The 22,444-nt window shown below is 38.9% G+C and overlaps 1 protein-coding gene across 2 annotated transcripts in view; it reads left to right on the top strand.

The window, feature by feature from the left end:
• The window catches only part of PTN (pleiotrophin), a 98,373-nt gene extending 76,854 nt beyond the window's left edge, over positions 1–21,519 (top strand). Inside the window, exon 5 of one of the 2 annotated variants that reach the window (XM_081244531.1) lies at positions 20,797–21,519. In XM_081244531.1, coding sequence (XP_081100657.1) covers positions 20,797–20,849 — 53 coding nt within the window. In that variant the 3' untranslated portion in view covers positions 20,850–21,519. Of the gene's footprint in view, positions 1–20,793 lie in introns of both variants that reach the window. The other variant, XM_081244530.1, reaches the window with a different exon arrangement.
• Positions 21,520–22,444: the final 925 nt, after the last annotated feature.

Here is a 22,444-nt window from a genome sequence, read left to right as displayed (position 1 = left end):
AGACAGCTGCATGGTGACTATATATTTCAAACCCTAAATCAGGACTACATCCTGACAAGTATGGACAAACTTAGAAAGATCAAGAGGCTGAAAATTAAAAATCAAGTCTCTCCTAGATTATCAACATATATAGTTTTCATGAAATCAGTTAAATTATTTTATATTTTTCCTTTTTTACCACATAACTTGATAGGTTCTGTACTTCTAATATTTTTTTAGAGCCTTTATATTTGTTTAGTTAGGTTAGCTTACCAATTACATTTATCATGGAATTTCAGAATTACGTAGAGCTATCTTTCTATCCATTCCCAGAAAGTCAGACTCTGCTCTCATGCTGGAGAAAGTAAACCAAACCAAATATCACGGCCATGGTTTCATACAAATAGAATCCCAGCGGAGGGAAGACAAAGAGGTGTTAAACTCTTTTATTTCATTGTTGTATGGGCTGAGTTATTTCCCCCAAAATTCAAATGTTGAAGTCCTAACCCACAGTACCTCAGAATATGACTGTATGTGGAGATAGAGCCTTTGAAGAGGAGATTAGAATTAAATGAAGTCATATATGGGTGGGCCTATTCCAATATGACTGGCATATAAGAGGAGATTAGGACACAGGCAGACATACAAGGAAGACCATGTGAAAACACAGGGAGAAGACAGCCACCTACAAGCCAGTGAGCAAGGCCTCAGAAGAAATCAGCCCTGCTGACATCTCGATCTTGGACTTCTAGCCTCCAGAACTGTGAGAAAATCAATTTCTATTATTTAAGCCATGTACTCTTTGGTTCGGTGTATGGCAGCCCTAGCAAATGAATACAGTGGGCCTCAGTGAACTCTGCATTAAAATATCTCCTTGGCCTTTGCTCATTTTTGATTCTAAAATGGACCTGAAAATTCATACTGGCTAGATTAATCATAAGGAGAAACTCAGAAAAATTAACATGAAATCCATAATAAATGAATACAAGAATATCCCCAGAAACTGGGAAGGATTGGCTGACTTGCCGCTGATGGTCAGGAAGGACCCCTTTCACAGGCCTCACTCTTTTAGCCTCTGATGAGGTGGTCCATAGAAATGGTTACCTCCAACTTCAGGATGGTTAGAAGCAGGGTAGACCTGCAGGTGAATGTCTAGGATTCAGGCTGCTCTTTCCAGAGCATGGAAGCCTCTGCTGGTTGTAGTGCATATTTGGAAGGCATGACGTGGGGCTAGGGTCAGTGCACTGAGTTCGTGTGCCAACTGTACAAATGTCACTCACCTGGAGACAACTACCCAGATCTAATGGAAATCGGTGGCCTCATCTATTCAGTGAGATAGTCCCCAAACTGGAAGAACTAACAGATACAGTTTTCAAAGTAATTGATTTTTAACCTAGTCAGAGAACCAAAATCTTCAGCATAAATATAGAGTGGGAAAAGAAAAGGGATTGAAGACATCTCTATATTCCAGTCCAGTGGTTCTCAACCTGGGCTGCACACACAATTTTCTATGGGAACTTATAAAAGTCCCAGTACCCAAGTATAACCCAGACCAACTAAGTCAGAATCAGTCGTTTTGAAAATTAAAATGTTCTTTAGGAGATTTCAGTATCAACTAAAATTGAGACTTACTGCTCTAGTGTGAAATTCATAGACACACACACACACACACACACACACAGAAGCACACATGCCATCCTTGTTCTCTCCTGTGGTGAGAGAAACTGCAGCTTAATGGATGGGGAGGAAAAAAATGGGATCGTGATTAAGTAGGTGGTGGATGATGGTGGGGCTGGGTGAATATGGAGAATGTTGAAAAGTTTGGAATATATCGGACAAAATGGGAACGTGATTAAAAAAGACTCCTCAGGATATTTGATAAATACGTTAAGTGAGGCTCCTTTTTAATTGGACTGGTGAATAGTTCACCTTTTTACATTTCCCATTTAGTGATATGTAATGAAGGTTAAAAGTCTGATTCAGACTTGAAAGATAGTGGTAAAAATATTTCAAGTGTGTAGACAGTCTGTAATTTTTTATGTCAAAAATTAAGGTAGATAATTAATTGAAAATGGCATTACCCTGAGGTCTGTATTTCACAACATTACCAGTTATGCATTTCGTAGGTCATTAAAATGTAATCTTCTTTTTGTGCCTAACATACCTTTGTTAAAAGTAATCTTTTCTTTTCCCTCTCAACAATGGAGGGTTCTATGAATCCTGTTTTGGCACCAGGAACTCTGCACAAAGAATCATCTTATCCTACGAGTTGAGCTAGGGAGACATGTCAGATAGAAGATTTTCTTAATGGGATTCACTCACACTTTTCATGACATATGTTTCCTGGTTTAAGTAAAATGTAACAAGTGGCATGTGTGGGTTTCACATATATTTATACCATTTTTCTCAAATAATCATGAATGGGTATTACAGCTTTCCCTGTGTGAACTTCTGCACTTAAGATAGCTCCTTTATTTCTGATCAATGGAAAAATAAGTAATAAGATGGAATCTCTATTATGAGTACTATTAGTATTGTTCTGTTTCTAATCTCACGCCTTGCTTTAAGTGTTTAACATATATTATCTCATAAAAATTCCATATATCCTTGCAGGTAAATAGTGGTATGAAGGAAACTGAGGAACCCTGGTTAATTTATTCAATATTTGCCCAGGGTCACATCTCTAATAAATGACAGAGTCCACATTTGGTTGACTCTAAATTCATGTTCTCTTTTATACCCTGTGGATTTCTCACTTAATCTCATATGAGTATAAGGTAACCTCCATGAGTTTATTTTCCTTTGAAATAGGAGAAGGTGAGGTTTGTAAAGCCCAATATTGATGTGTGGGATGATGACCAAATGGAAGAAGACAATTTCTAGAACATTATTTCTAAAACTGTTATGAAAGAAGACATCTCCCAGAACATAAGTTTCAGGAGGATGGGGACCTGGTCTATTTTGTTCTCCACTGTATCCCTTTTGCTTAGAACATGGAGCAGCACGTAGTTAAGTGCTGAATAAATATTTGTAAAATAAATAAATGCTAAAAGAGGAGAAAAAGGTTTTGTACACTAGATCCACCAAAGACTGGTGGAAGCTGTAGTAAAGAAGTCATTTAAGCAAATTTTTCTCAAAGTTATACAGTAATAACTTAATTTCTTCCTTTACTCAGGAAAGAATAAGTCATCAATGCTGTCTCCTATTTTAGCTCAGGACATGAAAAAGACAGAGGGAGGTAGGGGACCCACTAATTTTGACTTGGGCACTGTCATAGGCACTCCTCATCATTTAATTTATTTTATTTTATTATTTTTTTATTAGGATATAGTTGTTTTACAATGATGTGTTAGTTTCTACTGTACAGCGAAGTGGAGTTGTCTGTGCTATGCAGCGGGTTCTCATTAGGTATCTATTTTATACATCTTAGTGCATATATGTCAATCCCAATCTCCCAATTCATCCCACCCCCCTTCCCCCCTTTGTGTCCATACGTTTGTTCTTTACTTCTGTCTCTATTTCTTCCTTGCAGACCAGTTCATCTGTACCATTTTTCTAGATTCCACATATATGCGTTAATATACGATATTTGTTTTTCTCTTTCTGACTTACTTCACTCTGAAGGCCAGTCTCGAGGTCCATCCACGTCTCTACAAATGACCCAATTTTGTTCCTTTTTACCTCATCATTTAATTTAACTTGAAGCTTAATTGAAGCTTCAAAGCAACACTATGTACTGCATTTTATTTATCCTACTCTATATATAAGAAAACACAGGCTCAGAGAGGTTAAGCAACTTGCCCGAGGTTTCACAGCTCGTAAGTGTTGAAACGAGGATTCAAATTCAAAGTCAGACTGACTCAGAAGACCCACTGCCTTTTCAATTGCACCGTGCTGCCACTAGGTTTTACAAACCCATGAAACTCTGGTAGTATTAGATAAATCTCAATTCCTAGACTCATTACATGGTAGAGCTTCTGGGGACCTTGCCTGTGATTGATGGGACCCTCATGTAACAAATGAGGACAAAAAAAATCAGTGATTCATCCAAGTCCCCATATTGTTGAGAAGCAGAATCAGCTCCAGGCTTTGTTCTCTTTTGACATCATTATTCTGCCTTTTTAAACCCAGTCACTGAACTTATAGCTAGAATGTACCTTTTTTTCCCCACACATCATTATCCTTCTCATGAAACACATCATCAGTTCTGGGATTTTTTTGTCTTTTTTTTGTTTGTTTGTTTTATAAAACTCTTTTGCTTGGTTACTGGCCTCTTGTTTTGGGAAATGGTAGTGGATCAATACGCAAACTGCATGATTTTCAGTGTGAAAAACATGCTCTTTAAATTTTAGAATGGAACATAAAGATGTTGGTAAGGCTGTGACAACCCACCATGAAATTGAGGAGAGATAGGAAAACATGCCCGTTGTGGGATGATGGTTGTGACTTGATTATTAACAAGGCTAAAAGATTAAAAGATTTGCTTGGGGAGAGGAGAGAACGGACGCATGGACACAGGGGGAGAGGGGGAGGGTGGGATGGATTGGGAGATTAGTTTTGACATAAATACACTACCATGTGTAAAATAGATAGCTAGTGGGAACCTGCAGTATAGCACAGGGAGCTCAGCTCGGTGCTCTGTGATGACCTATATGGATGGGATGGTCGGGGGTGGGGAATGGGAGGGAGGTCCAAGAGGGAGGGGAGATATGTATACATATAGCTGATTCATTTCATTGTACAGCAGAAACTAACACAACATTGTAAAACAATTATACTCCAATTAAAATAAAATAAAATAAAGTACTGGAAAAAAAAAAGACGTGCTTGGGGAGAGGAGGCACTTAATATCTAGAATTGCCATCTAAACTTTGGGAAATTACTAAATTACTAAATATCCCATTTGCTTTGGTTAAAAATTGCCTTAAACTTCATTACACTCCATTCTAACAGCATTAGCTTTTGAAGGTAAAGAAGTGGTCCTTCCTATGGCTGTGTCAATATTGTACAAACTCTATTCTCTAGCCTTGGTCCACACTTTCAGTAATACCAGATATCAGGTTGGAAATCCTTATCTAAAGGTTCTCTTGTGTTGGAATCCCACTTAATCTGAAGAGAGGTTTTAGTCATTCACTTCTATATTATGTATACAGAAGAAGGGAGACTATTGATATTCTAATGTAGGCATAAGAATTGAAAGATGCAAAATTGGAATGTAGCTTTCCTGGGGATGGGGACAGATTGCTCTGGGGAAGGTCAATGATTGACTGAAAGGTTATAACTGGAATTTGCTTAATTGCTGCCAGAATCTGGCAGGGAGAAATTGGTGAGCAATTGTGTGGGCACTTGAGATTTTAATTTCTTAGGAAAAGAGATTGAGAGTATTAATTAAAATTTTTCATTAAGAAAATCCCATATCTGTCAGAGTTTTTAGCCTCAGCAACATCTATTCTAGCTAGTGAAGCAGAAAGGTGTTGATTGGAGAGTATTATATAGCTCACAGAATCTCTACAAGGGCCAGAGGATTTGACTTGGATCCAACAATATTGCAGAGAAGGCAAGAGATTCAAGAGAAATGTCTAATCACACCATACGTGACTGATATAGCAGAGACCCTCTTGCTGAAATTACCCACTGCTCAGCACATATAATACTAAGAATTGGACACTGGAAACTTCACCTTCCCTGTACCCCTAAAACCAGACACGTCCACCTCTCCTTTCTTGCCAAAATGTCCAATATCCCCAAATTTGGCCTTATTTTCTACTTGTTCACTTCTCCCTCTAAGACTCATTTAAGAGTGCCTGCATGGTAGAAAGTAGGTCACATATAAAATTATGTTGTAAGAGGGTCTGGGAAATGTCTATAACTTTCCAAACTCTGCCTGTAAATATGAGAAGAGAAGCTGAAAGGGATTTGAATTGCTCTTTAGTGAGTGATCCTTCAGGGAGTATGTGTTGGAGTATATCATCAGACCTACCCCTCTCTCCTGTCGGGCTAGAAGAGGCACTGATGACATTTCTTGGAGAGAGAGCTGCCCGGAGTAATCATATTGGGCCAGTTGAGTACCCAACTGTAGAGAGAGTTAGGTCTTTCCTTATTGGAACCACCAGTCATTCTTTGTTGAGTCATTTCAGCCTTTTCAGTTTGAAAATAATGCACAGGAATAATTGAGCTGTGGCCAGCCTGGGCTGACAGCGCTATATCAAAGATCAGAGCAGAGAACCCTTGGGGGGGGTGCAAATAACTGTTCTCCAAGCCACAAGTGTTTCTCAGTGGTCCCCTTGGAGGATGGACTCACTGTAGAATTAGAAGATGGCCGAGCTGAATGGGACTCAGGAAGGGCCCTTCTGTGGGGAAGCTGTGGTCCTCCAGGCAGTGCTGTCTGTGGGAGCAGGTACAGCCCAGGGGAGCGGGCTGCTGGTAGCTATCACCAGAATGCAGAGTCAAAGATGAGGCCAAGGTGGGGGCTTGAGTGGAAGGCACCTAGATGAACTGAGATTTTCCTAGGTGCCATAAATGATATAGCCTAATGATCATCTTGGATCGTTCTAGAATCTTGAGTTATCATTGACCTGGAAATTATTAGTTGCTTTATAAACAAGATACATAAATATTGTGAAGTATTGTGAAACTCCTTTTGATACTGACAGGCCAGCTTGGCATATATCTGCTTCCAAGTTTGCCTGACAGAAGGGTATTCACAAATGGTTTCTGGGGTAGGCAGAGGGAGAAGCACATGGATGGATGTCTGTGTCACAGGTGGTCCAGGCAACAGTGTTAATCCCTCTTGCTGTCCTGTCCACCAATTCATGCTCTGCTCGTACCAAGCCCTTGTTAAATTTCCCTGCTATCGATAACCCTAATTCCTTTTAGTTCTTCCCAGCTATTTCTAAAAGTTTTGCCATGTCGCTGCTCTCTCTTTTTGGATGATTTCCTAGCCCTCTCAGGTTTGTCAATTCATCTTTAAAAATCAAAAGGACAGCAACCATTTAAGTGTGAGATTCAGCTGTGTGCAGAACACAGCGTTTAGCAACTGATCATTAAATGGGAAAGGGGGTCAGTAAAGTGATATTACCAGCATTCTCGATTCTCTCCCGCTAAGTAGATTCTTTTGTTAGTTCTTTTAAAGATAAAAGATGCTCCCCAACATTTCTTTCTATTTTCTGGGCTCTGACATCCCTTGGGAATGAGCATGCAGCCCTCTGTGGATGAGCTTTGCTAGGCTGAGAGACTTTTAACTGTGTTGAGAGAGGTGAATGCACAGAATCCCACTGTAGGCCAGCCTGGAATGGGCTCCCTCCCCTCTAAGACCCCTGATGGGGTTGATGGCTGCTGCCCTTGCATTTGACCAGAAAGAGGCAGCCTGGGGCATCTTATGGGGATTTTGTTCTTTTTGATCAGAGGGAAACACTCATGTTCAGTTTGGCCTTAAGGTTTTCATTTCTTTTTTATTCTGCTTGTGGAAATCTTTGAATGTCTATTTTATTTCCCATCCATGATACTGTTCTTGAAGTGAGAAAATCTAATTCTGCAACTTTCTTATTAGAATATCTGTTTTGTCTTCTGTAAACTAAAGTCTTCAATGAATATCTCATAGCACTATTGTAAAGATGAAGTAATTTATGTAAAAATACCTGATAAATGTGCAGTGTTTTTCAGACTGTTTCCTTCCTTCCAAATGGATTTCCTGAGGTGGGCGTTTCCCTCAGCACCTTTTCAGGCAAAAGAATTATGGTGATTACAACGATAGTAATTATAGTTAATATTTCATGAGAGCCTAGTAGGTTTTGATTATAGCTGGGTACATTGCTCATACATTGTGTCATTGAATATTCACAAAAACTCTGTGAAATAGTTACTATGATCATCCCCAATTTTATGTATAAGGAAACTATGGTTTAGAGAAGTGAGACGCCTAGTGTAAGGTGATACAGCTAATAGGCAGAGGAGCCAGGACTTAAATACAAGGCAGCCTGACTCTAGATCTCCTGCATTATGTACAGCACCTACCCCTGTATCTATTCAACATGGGCATCTCAGTTTCTTATCTAAGAAAGGTAATGAATTTCAGACCCACTTATTCTTCCTAAAATCCCTCTTTTATCATCACTTCCACCAGCAACAGAATCAGATCCTGGCTCGTGAGCAGGACGTGATCATCCAGTTTGGCTCTTGCCGGATCCTTGTTCCTGGCATTGCCCGTATACTCTGCCTCAGCCACATCAAACTCCCAGAGATGGCCGAACGGGCCATGAACTCTTATATGTCCATTTCTCTGCACCTATGATTGTAGAAACCTGGAACTTGTTCTCCTTCTTCTATACTTCATACATTTCATTCTGTAAAACCCAGCTCGTTCATTGAGCAAGTATTTATGGAGGGGGTTCTATAGGCTAGAGTTAGCACCAGGGACAAATCAATGACCTATATGGACCTATAGTGCAATAGGAAAAACAGGAGGATAAATCCCAATGTACCGCTCAGAGTACAAAGGCTATGAAAGAGAGCAGCATGCTGTCTTTGGGCATTGTTTCCAATTTATTCATTTATTTATAAAATCTATTAAGAGCCTACAGTGGTAAAGGTTGTATGTTAGGTGCTGCTGATATTAAACAAGTTTCCTTCCCTCTTACTGCTATGTTCTAGTGGTGGTGGTGGGTAGATAATAGCGACCAAAATAAATAACTAGTAATTAAAATTAGAACTACATATTCGAGTAAGTGGTCTTAAAATCTAAAGAGCCAAGTGTCAGAGTGACCAAAAGGGAAGGGGGCTAAGTTAGATAGAGTAACTGGGGAAAGTTCCTTTGAGAGGCAACTTTTGAACTTGGACTTGAAGACATAGAGCAGCTAGCCATACGAATGTTCTAAATGAAACAAGGGGAAGTTCAAAGTCCTGAGGCCAAAAAGAGCTTGTTTTGTTCAAGGATTAGAAAAGAGATCAATATGAGAACTTGCCAGACTTCCCTTCCCGAGCCTTGAGTTGCTGCCTTTTCTCCGAGGGCTGGCTCCTCTGATAAGACATTCATCCCTGTCTCTGCCATGAGTGCATGTCTGCCTTGCCCCACCCTGAACCTCTTGAGGTCAGGAGCCACAGCCCATTCCCCTTTGCAAGTTACTACATCTCATGTCCCTAGTCCCTGAGAGGAGCTCAACATATAGTACCGACTTAATGAATGAATGATGTATCCAACTAAACTGTCCTGGTCTGGCTCACTAGAGCACATCATTCATTCACTGGCTGCCAAAAAATGTATACAGAAATCACAGTTAAAGCACAAGACACTCACCTGGAAGAAGAGTCACCTGGGTGTTTTACTCCCATCCTTACTGAAGAATTTTTGTTTCTATGCTGGGACAGATGTGAGGACTAGGAACTATAAATATTTGTAGAGTTTACTTCATGCTGTGTGTCTTCTTCCATCTCCCTTGGTAAATTCCGTGCTCAGAGGCTCATTAGCTGTGCACACACAAAACAGCTATATAATAATTAGTATCAAGGAAGGCTGCATAATAGAACAATGTTTGCACTAATTAGATACTGGGTTGAGAGACCTTCTTTTTATTTCCCCCTGAAGCTTCTGCATCTCTCCTTTCTAACTTTTGCTTTGTGTTTTAGGTTTTAGCTATTATCATCAGCATTTCTTGAGCATCACAAAAGCAGTTGCTATTTATTGAGTCTTTACAACATGACAGGCACTATACTAAGCCCTTAGCATGCATTGTCTCACTTGGTCCCCACCAAAGCCCCAAGGAGTTTGGTTCGCATTTTACAAAGGAGGACACTAAGGTTGCAACTTGCACAAGGTCACTAGCCAGTGAGGGGTCAGGCTTGAACTTGAAGTCAGGACTGTGTCCAGAGTTCTTTTCTATTACACCAGTTCTTCCTAAACTGAGCGCTTCCTATGGGATCTCTTTGGGTATTGTAAAATAAATGAATAGTTTTGGTTTCTGTTTTAACGATAATTCTAAAACATTGGTATAAGCATGTTTGGGGTCATTTACGATTGAGTCATGTCAGATAATTTTTGACTCAAGCTTGTCTTTGTGTAATAATTGGATGGGAGCAAATGATAACTTTTAGTGCTGCAGTTCTCAAGCTGGGGTCCTCTAAAGGGGTTGAGTTCCTCCAGAGTAAGACACAGCAGTGAAATGCACCCTGTTACACTCAGTGGCCTCCAAGGCTCAACCCAGGGCTGGATTCAGGGCTACCTTCTCTCCACTGTGAGATTCATAGAGATGTTGGTGCTTCCCCAGGATCCAAGGCACCGGTGTCCTGGTAACAAGTGCTGCTAGCAGAGATACTTTGCACACTCTCCGTGACTCCAGCCAGCTTGGCCCTGATGCAAAGCCTTCAGGAGCCTACAGGGAAATCAAAGCGGGCTGGCTGTTGCTCAGCGCACAGACAGGGAAGAGAAAAAAAGACTTTTTCAGGAGGAAAGAACAGTATTTATAGAGAGCTCATCAGAAATCCAAAGAGCAAGAAGCAGGTAAACATTTTTCTGGTGTCCTCCTTCTGGGTCACACAGGGGGCAAGGCCCAGAGCTCTTTGCCGCAGGTTCACACATTCACAGCACTCGCTTTCGCAAGGCAAAGATAATTTCAGGAATTATTCTTATTCTACAGAAAAAAAGACAACTTTATTTTCAGGTCTTCGCCCAGATGCACAAGAGTAATAAATTAAGCTGCTGTGAAGGCTGCTGTCTCAAAAAATGTAGAGAAGTCGACAGGAATCTCCTCAGATCTAACTTTTGCTGCTGCTGTAGACAGGGCGTTGGGTGGATGGGGGTGGAAGGAATCAAGTAATGGGGAAATGTAGCTCACCTGCTGGAAATCTGGAGGACAAGGGTGGAGACAGGTAAGTGGATTAATGCAGAGAGCACTGTGAAACCATTAATGAGCATAAAGTCCTAGAGTATGCAGTACCAAAGTCACATATTCAAATGATGTTATTTAAAATGTGGGGAACAGATTTTTTTAAAAACATAAGAATAAACACGTATATTTTGCATCTCTACAACTAATGAGGGTGATCTGAAGGATATACAAAAATGAAAACTAGTGTGAAGTCTAGTTCACTGCTGTATTAGCTTGGTAGCACTGCTGTAGCAAAATACCATAAACAACAGAAATTAATTTTTTCACAATTCTGGGGGCTAGAAGTCTGAGATCAAGGTTTCAGGAGGGTTGATTCCATCTGAATGCCATGAGGGGAGGGTCTATTCCAGGCCTCTTTTCTTGGCTCATAGATGGCTGTCCTCTCCCTGTGCCTTCACATCGTTTTCCCTATGTGCATGTCTGTGTCCAAATTTCCTCTTCTTGTAAGGGCACTAGTCATATTGGATTAGGGCCCACTCCAATGACCTCATTTTAACTGAATTACCTCTGTAAAGACCCTGTCTCAAATATGTTCACACTCTGAGGTATCGGGCTTAGGAATTTAACATGAATTTTTGAGGGGGACATAATTCAGCCCATAACGACTGATTCATATATATATAATATATATATAAAAATATATTATATATATATAAAATATATATATATAATTTATATATATAAGATATATATATATAATTTATATATATAAAAAATATATATTATATATAAAACAACTGATTCTTATATATACGTATATATATATATATATATACACACATACCAAAAAATTTTATTTGAGAGTGAATAAAAAATGATTTATTGAGCTGTACTTACTGAGCTTTTAAATATTCTAGAGTTCAAGCTTTTCCCCTTTTTCATAAATCATAATTTGAGTTTACAGTAACACCAGTCCTATAATATTAAACATCAGATATGGTAATAGAAAAATAATGATGTGCTAAGTGGGAATTACTTATTGTTTATAATTATACATTTCATTTCTGATGAGCTACAATATAAATTTTAATATTTTTATAATAAGGTAAATTTTCTACCTATGCCTTCATTAGTGCAGAAACAAGCTTTTAAACATTTAAATATCATATTAGAAATAAGCGTTCTTCTTTTCTGCTTTTGATGTAGAAGAAGGCAGTTAATCTGTGTGTGGGGAAGTCACTGTCAAGAAGCGTAAGGTGATGAGAGTGGCCTAGGACTGAAGAAGGGGCAGATGCTTTGCTGAACAGAAGAAATCTACACGTTCATTCCCCCTTGTAAGGCTGTGTGTGTGGGGGGGGGCGGGGAGAGACATGTGGATTTAATTATATCACTCTATTTTAGCTTCTAGAGTTCTGCAAAGTAGCTGGGAGGCATGGGACGGAGTTAGGGCCAGCAGTATCACCAAGCATGACAGCATATAGTGACTGCCAAACCAAACACATACATACCCCGAGTCTCTAACACAGGTATCAGATTTGCATGCTATTGTACCCGCAAATATACGGGCATAATCATAACCTACATTCTCAAAGCTACCTATGTAAAATCACACATTCTTTGAAGAGTTTCACTTGCTTTAGCTATATTTGCCTCTCTTCAGTGTTATTTAACACTTAAAAACCTTTTTTTTGGCCAAAGCTGAAAAAGACAAAAACACACACACACAGGCATTCGCGCGCACACACACACACACACACATGCACAGAGCTTTTTGTTTTCCTTCTGTAACTATCTACAAGTGAGAAAGCCCTGGATTAAAGGATGTACAGATGAAACAACTCTGATTCCTTTCTTCACTGATCTTCTCTCTTGTGAATTCAGAGGAAAAATCCACAAAAATTTTCAGTTGTTTTTACATTTTCAAACACATGAATAGGTGTAGCTGATACATAAGGACAATGTGAATGTGCTAAGCTAAAAAGAGGGGTTTGACTTGGTGACTCTCTACCTGGTACACACATGCACATAGGAGTGACCCCATCACACTCATGTCTACTGTATAAAGGAAGCGCATCCTAGAGAGGATTCCTTTCTAGATGGGTTGGAGAAGCCAATAGTTATCTCAACATTTTCCTTCAAAGAAAAGGAAACAGAGAGACAAGCGGGAAAAGAGGCTGAAAAGAGGAGTCTCTGGGTGAAGGGAGAAGGGCTTCATCTACTGATCCAGTGGGAGTTGCTTTGGAAAATAACTGACATGCTTAGGGACTTTTACTAAGCTTGCTTTGGGTGGCTGATGAAATAATTTCCTCACCTCCACTAAATCTTCTGTTAGGTCCACATTACTCACCGCTGCTCTGATGGCTGAACTTGCTATTTGGAGGCTGTGCAGTTAAGTGCCGAGTCACCTCTCAAAGTAAATGGGGGCAGAACAGAGGTTCCTCAGAGAGTCCAGACATATTTTGTTTGTGTCTAGACACAGATGTATACTATTTTTTATGCACATCTACTTGATGTCAGAAAGCAAACGTGTAGAAGGGCAGATAATTGGGAGGAAGTTGTAGGTATTGTTATGAAATAGAATTGATGAGCAAAAAGGAAGGTGGACAGTGAGGGAAGGAACAGCTGTCAGCACGTGGGCAGCACTGAGTAGCAGCCGTATGCAGGTGGATATGTATGTATAGAGGTAGGTATGTATTCCATACAAAATCCTAGAAGTAAATGCACTGAGTCCCTAAAAGAGGAAATGAAGCAAGTGACATTACAAAATAAGAAATTGAAGAGGAAACAACAAATCATTACACAGATGTTGGACCGAACCATATCTGAGAATAATATCTTAAGAACAAAAATTTAACAGATTATATTTTTGATTTTTAAATATATAGAAATTTCTTCCTGTATTGTGCCACTTAATATTGGGAAGTTTAATGAATGGTGCCATGCCGGGAAGCCAAGCCAACTAGTACCTGGATCCCTGGTGGATCACTGAGCTGTACATTTACAATTCAGCAAGCCTTGTTATCAGTTCTGAGACACAGCTGGCATGGTGCAAGGAATTAGATATTTCCAGGTGACTAGGCAGCTAATTCTTAAATACAGGTGAGTTCCTTTAAATAGGTTCATGAAGCATTAAAAGGGTGTTGGTGGTATCCAGATTTTGGACTTACTTACATTGCGATGTTACTGTTTGTCAGTAATCTGATCCCTTTCCTTCACTCAGTTTTCATGATTTATTGAATGAGTCTCCACAGGTTAGCTTTAGGGCTTTCTATGGCATGCCTCCCGCTGTCCCTGTCTGCTGGTAATCTTGACCTCTGAATCTCCAGTGTCCATTTCTGAGTGTTCATAGCTTCCTCATATAGGAATCCTACCTCTTAGAAGGCACAAATCTCTTCTTCCTAGTCTAATCAATAGTTCCTCCCATCGATTTAATGACCCAAAGCCATTTTATTTGAATCAGTGGCAAAGAGAGGTTGACTCAGTTAAAATTCAAGCGCCTCTCAAATCTTTTCATCTCTTAATTTTCTTTTTATGTTTTCTGTCTACCCCATACATCATGTGAAAGAGAGAAATCAAACCAAGACATTTTGCTCAGAAAATGAGATTAGCTTATCCCAGAATTTTCAACTCTTCTGCTTCATAGAATAACATTTCCTCTCAAGGTGTTCAAAAAATGTTTAAACTTTCAATGCTCACTCACAACCTTATTTCTTCCATATTTCCCTAATATTGGATACGGGAGTGGGTGTTTACTTGTACAATCCACATGGCAATCCCATTTCTAAAAGGGCCTGTGAATAGATGGAAAAGAGATGATGCATCCTGTTTGATTATTTGCCTTTTGAGAACGAGTTTGCTGTGATAGACTCATGTAGGTTGCTGATAAAAATTTAAATTGGCACTTCCTTTCAAGAAAGAAATATGCCAGAATATACCTAGAGCTTTAAAAACATTCTGGCCTTTGATCAAGTAGATCCTCTTCTAATAATTTATACTAAGGCGGAATTTTAACATACAGTGATTTGTCTGTAAAAACACACATTGCACCATTATTCATAATAACAGAAAGTGGGAACACGCCAACTGAGCAGCAAAAGAAGAAAGGTTACAAAAACTAAGAGTGGGCATGTCATAAAGGAATACTACTTGGTCATGTTTCAGAGTATATGCAGTGACATGAAAACGAATACAATAGAACTTTTAGTATAATATACTTTATCAACTGTCAATATGTTCCTAGTCTAAAGTATATATTACATATATTTATAGAAAGGAAACATAAATACAACCTGTTGCTAAAAGTGTTATCTTTATATTGTGAAACCATGGGTAACTTCTTTACCATATGTTTCTTTATTTTCTATATAAGCTGGTATTACTTTTTTTTTTTTTTTTTTTCCGGTACGCGGGCCTCTCACTGTCGTGGCCTCTCCCGTTGCGGAGCACAGGCTCCGGACGTGCAGGCTCAGCAGCCATGGTTCACGGGCCCAGCCGCTCCGCGGCATGTGGGATCTTCCCGGACCGGGGCATGAACCCGTGTCCCCTGCATCGGCAGGCGGACTCTCAACCACTGTGCCACCAGGGAAGCCCTGGTATTACTTTTAAAACTGAAAAGCTAACTAATATTTTTTAAGAAGAATGAAATAACTCAGAGAAGAGGAACTCTCTCCCCCCTCAGGCCAAATCTACTATAGACATACTTTTTCTCCCTACTAATTAATTCTCTTTTACATCACATGCATCTGTGGTGTGCCAAGAGAAATATGGAGTGAAGCCATAAAAATAGGTGCCGTGATCTTTAATATAAATATACACTTTCAGAGTACTTTACAATTTTGAAAAACCCTGACATAAAGCAACCTTGAGAACAGTACTTGTAATGTAAGCTCTGTGAGAGCAGAATTTTGTCTTGTTTGCTATTATATCCCAGCATCTAGAACAGCACCAGATATGTAGTCGATATAGAGTAAATATCTGCTATATGAATTTTTTTGTTTAGTAGTAGTAAAATGGGATCTTAGAGGTCATCATCTCATATGATATTCACGATGGCCCTATGAGGAGGATATACCAGGTTTTATTATCTTCAGTTTACAGAAACAGATGCAGAACGATTGATTTGCCCAAGATCACAGAGCTGGTAAATGGAAGACATCAGTCTGAACCAATCCTCTCGGTGAAGACTTGGTTCTCAGGACGTTCCTAACAGAACTTGTAGCCTCATTGCCTGACTAAACAAATGGCCGCCGTGCCACTTATTTCTTCAGAGTCCATCAAGATTTTGTTTTCTATTCAGATTTTAAAGTATATATATGAGCTCAGAATTTATTCTAGCATAACTCATATTATTCTTATTCTTCTCACTGCCTCTATTCTTTACGATCAGTAGTTGCTATGCATTGAAAGAATTTTCCTGGCTAGATTTTGAGTTTTCTACATAGAATATGGCAAAGATGGCACTCCAGGTGCTGTCATTCATAGCAATATGAAGATCCCGAATTGTTTAGAGTGTTCTTTTTTAGGAAAGTCTTAGTGCTTTCTGAACACTTTCAAATATATCTCAAACAAAAAATCCTGCTTCTATTCAAATAATACAAAGTTTTACATATATACCATGAGAGAGAGATAAGCACTTTCCTCCATCAACTCAAAAACTGGCCAAAGAAAGGATGAAAGTTTGGAAACCCAGGAAGTTAAAGCACACCAAGGGCACCACTGTGAGTTTCCGGTGCAGCAATGTCTCGGGAGTGATCATTCAAGGGAACAGAACAAGCCCTTCGCTCTCACGTTTTGACAATGGCTCATTTCCTGTTTGCACCCGTTTCTGCTTCACAACTTCAGTCCAGGTGGGGAAGAGTGACAGTAGCCTGGGGTGTTATTTGAGGTATGGTGAGTGTGTACTGCTTTCCCTGGACTTGGCTCTTTTCAGTGTGAATTAAGGTGCCCTACTCTTTCAAGTCAGGACAATGATCACATGGGCTCTTAAAACCTTTGAGAGTAGCCACTGTATGACTTTATTACAAAGCACTTTGTTTTACCCAGTTAGACCCCTGCTCTAGGCCAATTCGTGACCCTCATGCTTAGAGGAAAGGTTTCTTTCACCACAACCTTGAAAGACTACTAAAATCGGACACTACTTTTACCCACAGAGTTAATTCAGGACTTTGAAGACAAGAAAAATGTTGAGAAGCTTGGATAAATTTCATGTATATATGTTTGTAAATTATTCTTTGTAAAAAATTCTTCAAAGAATATTTAAAGAAGAACTTTAAATATTTCACTGAAATATTACAAGATTCTGATTGAATTTATACTTTTTTACTTTCCTCGAGAAATACTACTTTTCTATGTACTAATGAGTTGACTCTTTTTACTTCCCCTTCAAGTGTTTATTTCTTCACTCTGCATGCAACAAATATTTTTTTGCATTTCATGTACCAGGCTTATCATGTACCAGGCACCGAAGACACAGATGCAAAAGGCAAACATAGTCTCTACCCTCGTAGGAAGGGAAAATGCATGTTAAATAATTCAATACAATATTACTAGCAATGAGAGGCACAATGGAAGTGTCTAACCATGGGTGAAATATGCTTAGCTTGGGAGTTTGGGAAGGGCATCCTTGAAGAAGTGAAACTGAAGATCTTAAGGATGAGTTGATGTTGGCCAAGCAAAGCTAGGATAGTAGGAATAAAAACACTCTGGTAAAAAGAACATAATATGTAAAGACTGAGGTGGAAATAACCAAGGAAAATTCAGGGAACCTCCATAAGGAAAATGAGTACATAAGGAAAATGGCAAGCCAATGAGGCATGTGTTCTTGCCGTGCTGCAGACTTATTTAGTTCACTGAAGATTTACTAGTCAGCTATAATGCACTAGGTACCATGCTGTGGGCTACGGGGTTAACAGTAGTAGAGATTCTGCCCTCTCACAGCTTATACTTTGGTGACAACTACAGTACTAGAGATAAGTGCTCTGCTGGGGAAATAAAGATAATAGGCTTCTAACTCAGATCAAGAGCTTAACAAACTAGAAGTGGTGTCAAAAGTGGTTCCTGAAGGATGGGAGGCATTAACAAGATGGAGGTGGTCATGGAAGTGTGGAGTTGATGGAATAAAGAGTGGGTTTGAAGGCCAAAGACTGAGAGAGAAAAAGGAATGATGTGCTTGGGGGAATTGAAATAAGCGTTAAGTGTAGAGATTCAAGTAAAGGGAGGTGATCTGGACAATGGGCAACATATAAGCACAAAATAAGACCAATGGGCATTTACTACAGATGTGATGATTAATGGATGTGGTGCTGTGCTGTGCAAAGAGGTCCAAGAGTCAGGGAACGGCACCTCATCTGATTCTACTGCTGGATCATTGTAGACCTTGAGGAATCACTGACACTCTTTTGGCTTCTCTTTCTGCACCAATTACACAGGGGAGTTGGATTAAGTTCTTTCTTGATCATAGATTCCATGATACTATTTAAAAACCCTCATGTAGACAGGATAAAGCTTGAGAGGATGTTCACAAGTTTTTGAGACCACAGAGACAAGTAGTGACAAAGCTCATTTTGTCAGTAAAATGTACGTAAAAGTCACAATGTGAGAAATCAAATTGACCTTATGCAAATACAAACTCTTCCTTCTTCCCACTACCTTTTACTGAGGCTCCTCATTTTCCTATTTATATTGAACCCAGAGTGGACTTAAGGTGTGTAGTGTGTCAAAGGAATGCCATGATGACTTGCCAGTTGCATCAAAAAAATAAATTGATTGATGTTATGCAGATTACATGGCAATTGGTTGATTTCTTGGTATTTAGCCAGTTGTTAATTGATGAATATAAAATAAATGTCAGGCTCAGGTAACAGAGAGAGGATGTGCTCTTGCCTTTACCAAGGAGAACTGAGGAGAGATTCCCATTCCCAAAGTGTTCCCTGAAATGAACAACCTACATCAGTCAGATCAAATAGTGTTCAATATTCAGAATAACTTTAAGTGTTATGAAATAAAATTTTACAAACACCTGATTGGTATGGGATCCATTTACTTACATATGAAATAGGGACATGCTAGCCAAAATATGCAAATTATTGCCCCAAACTTCCACTCTACTGGAGAACTAGAGGATTATAAATTACTAAGGCTTCCCCAGTAAGGGATCTGGAGAAAATCAGACAAGGGAAATCAAAGTTATATTTCAGTTGTCATCTTAGATTATTCCCTGAGGATACCATTTTAATATACAGCTGTTACTTTAAATGTCAACCAAAGAGCGGGAATTATTAAATGTTCAGACATTACTTGTCCAGAAATTGAACAGAAAACCTTCTTTGAGCTTAGAGGTATCTTTAAACTTGGAAGTTCTGGTCATCTCACCTTTAATAGGTTAAAAAAAGGGAGACTTTTATAATGACAAGTAAAAATAGAAAGAATAAAAAATTGTTACTTCAGAATGGAGAGGGGAAAATTTGAGGATACACATGAACAAAATGAATGCTTGTGAGCAGCACTTTAGCAAAATTTTAGCAATTCCTGACCTAATTGTGTATGTTGCACCCTTGAAGCTTGAGTAAAGGAAGTTTAGGACAATTACTTTGTACAGAAATACTACTTCATCTAATATATAATGGACTTTGGAACTTATCTGAAGAGCTGGTAAGAATGCAAAAAGCTCAAGCTCTATTTAAGTATAAGCTGGGTTTTGTACACCATTTGTGGTTGGTGTCATGTCCCCTCTCATCATAAGCCTTTTGACCCTCTTGGACACATGTCCTATGATCTGATGAACAAAGCCCTAATCCCTACTGGCCATTGTTTGTGTCCTGATATTCCTCTGTTGCTTAGCACATTCAATAACCTGCTCAGTGCACATGTCTTGGTGATGACAAAGCGTATTAATCTTACAGAGAAATTACCTCTTGTTCTTAGTCTACTATCACACTAATGATGACTGCTTACCTTTATTGGCACATGTCATTGTGCCATGTTCTGTTCTCAGTGGATTTTATACAACTCATTGAATTTGGATATGAACCTTATGAAGTGGTACTATTCATATGCCCGTTCACAAGTGAGGAATCTGAGACACAGATACACAAATTAACTTTCTCAGTCTTATAGTAACTAGTGATGGAGCCAGAATTTAAACTCCAGCAGTCTGGCTCCAGCCCCAAATCCATACATTTCTGCCACTATTGTGGACCAAATGGGGGAAGTATTTTAGCAACATTTAGCAATATCCTTTTACTCACTAGCCTGGTGATGCTGACCATTCTTATCTTTGGAGCCAAAGCTGACATGTTCTATTCTATACTGCATTCTCCTATGCTTAGGAAAAGGGAGATGGCAGATGATTGAATGGAAAAGGATAAAGTCTTTTGATTTAAATCCTCATAGTTTTACTCACCTGGTTTAGCCCAGGTTGGTACACTCCACTTGCTTCATCCAAGGCTAGGAGTCTCTGTAGAGTCAAAGCTCCATGTCTGGTAGGTTCAAAGGTGGTCCTTTGTATATGAATAGCTGGCTAAATGTATAAACAGAGGGCAAATCAGGAGTGGAAGCACTTTGAAAACGTTTGTCAGTAAAGAATGCTTATCAACTCTCCATGGAAAGGGAATGTGGGAAATGAAGGGCTAAGAAAGCATTTGTAGCTCTCCATTGAGCAGTGACCTGGCTTATTCTCTCAGAGATTCTGGCTGTGTTTGTATTTTCTAAGTAGGAACCCCAGACAGTATGTTGTTTATTAAATGGGGGCAACCAGTAAGATAACAGGCATTTATATGCGTTCACACAGGGAGGTAAGCTGTATTACTCCTGCCTATTTTCATAGGCATTCTCCTGACAAAAGCACAAAAGCAGAGCCCCCCCACCCCAATACACACGTACTTTTTCTATGTATCTAATCATTTCATTCCTGGCCATTTATAAGACAAGTGGCTCCCTCCCTCATAGCTTACTAATGCAATGCTTCTTCTTCTCTTTCTTTTATTTTTAATCACAGCAGAATCTAAGAAGAAGAAAAAGGAAGGCAAGAAACAGGAGAAGATGCTGGACTAAAAGACGCCACCTTCCGTGGACCACGAAAAGTACATCAGCAAACAGGATCAGTTAACTATTGCATTTATATCTACCGTAGGCTTTTTATTCAAAAATTATCTATAGCTTAAGTACACAATAGGCAGAAACAAAAAGAAAAGAAAAATTTTGTAGTAGCATTCTTTTAAATGTATACCATAGTACAACTAGGGGCTTATAATAAAGGACTATAATCCTATTTAGAAAGTTGACTTATAGTACATGATAAGTGATAGAAAACTGAGGTAAGCTTTTTGAAGTTATGTGATATTTTACATTTAAAATCTTTTTTTACATTTTTGGCAGCAATTTAAATGTTATGACCATGTAAACTACTTCTCTTGTTAGGTAATTTTTCACCTAGACTTTTTTTTCCCAATTGAGAAAAATGTCTACTAAACAAAGCAGCAATAAAATATGATCATCCTATTTGAGGAAAATATCTTTTTTTCTGCCAATGGATTTAAAAAAAATTTTAGTCAGCAAAATGAGGGGAGTGGGGTCAGAGCATGTCCTAGTTCAATGTTGACTTGTTTAAAAAGAAAAGCATTAAAACATGAAATTATTTTGCTTTGGCAGAAATATTTGTTTTCTTGATGAAATTATTTTTCCATCTGAGGAAAAAAAAAGACTAGGAAAATAAATCAAGGTGATGCTGAAAAAAAGATGCTTTTGTGTGCAATAATTTGATATTGTAACCCTTCTCCCTTTGTCACCTACACTCACCCATCTGACCTGTTAGCAGTGAGAACTGATCATACAAGCTAATTAAATCACTCTTGGGCACAAATGTTATATAGATGTAGCTGTAGATGTAGCTCTATAACTATATATATATTCTAACTTTCTATCAGTATATAGTAGGTTAGACTGGTGCTACTGAATGAAACAAAAGTTCCAAAGTAGTGTAGTGTTTGGAAGAACAGAAAAACGCTCTTCTTCTATTGAATAAGTTTGGGCTTGCATAGTCCAAATCAGTAACACCAGGCAAAATAGTAGCCTGTACTTGGTTTCTATAAGCCAATAATTCTTATTCTATTATCTACTATATAAGTGCCACGGACTGTCTGTACAACTAACTCCCTTATCTGCTGAGCCCTGAACACAGTTTTTAAGTAAATATTATAAGTCTATGTTTCTATTATTCAGAGGAATAACCTCTCAGAAGTCAGCTGGGATTAGCCTCAAAGTATTTCTCTTGAAAAAGTCGCCTCTAATTTTAAAGCAATAAGACTCAATAAACAAACACTTATCTGCCAAGATAACTCTAAGTCCACTTTCAGAAATGGTGTTTCAATACCTTGGGCTAACCATAAAATAATTACAAACTGGTCTAATGATGCAGCCAAAGTGTCTTCAAAGCTGTAGTATTTTTGCCATCTGGTCGAAGACTCCACTTGAGCTAGGCATGTTGGAAGGGTCCATATCTCCCCATTAAGTCAAAGCCAACTGCCAGTGGGGAGCAGAAAAAGGGATGGGCTTCTGGGCACATACATGAAACAGTTCATAGACTGGTGCTTAATAAAAGCAGAGTACCTTGTAAAGTGCAAATGCAGACACATTAATAGTGAATGCAG

This window comes from Mesoplodon bidens, assembly GCF_964165515.1.
Source record: "Mesoplodon bidens genome assembly, chromosome: 9".
Taxonomy (NCBI): Eukaryota; Metazoa; Chordata; class Mammalia; order Artiodactyla; family Ziphiidae; genus Mesoplodon; species Mesoplodon bidens.
This window is presented reverse-complemented; position numbering and strand designations above follow the sequence as displayed.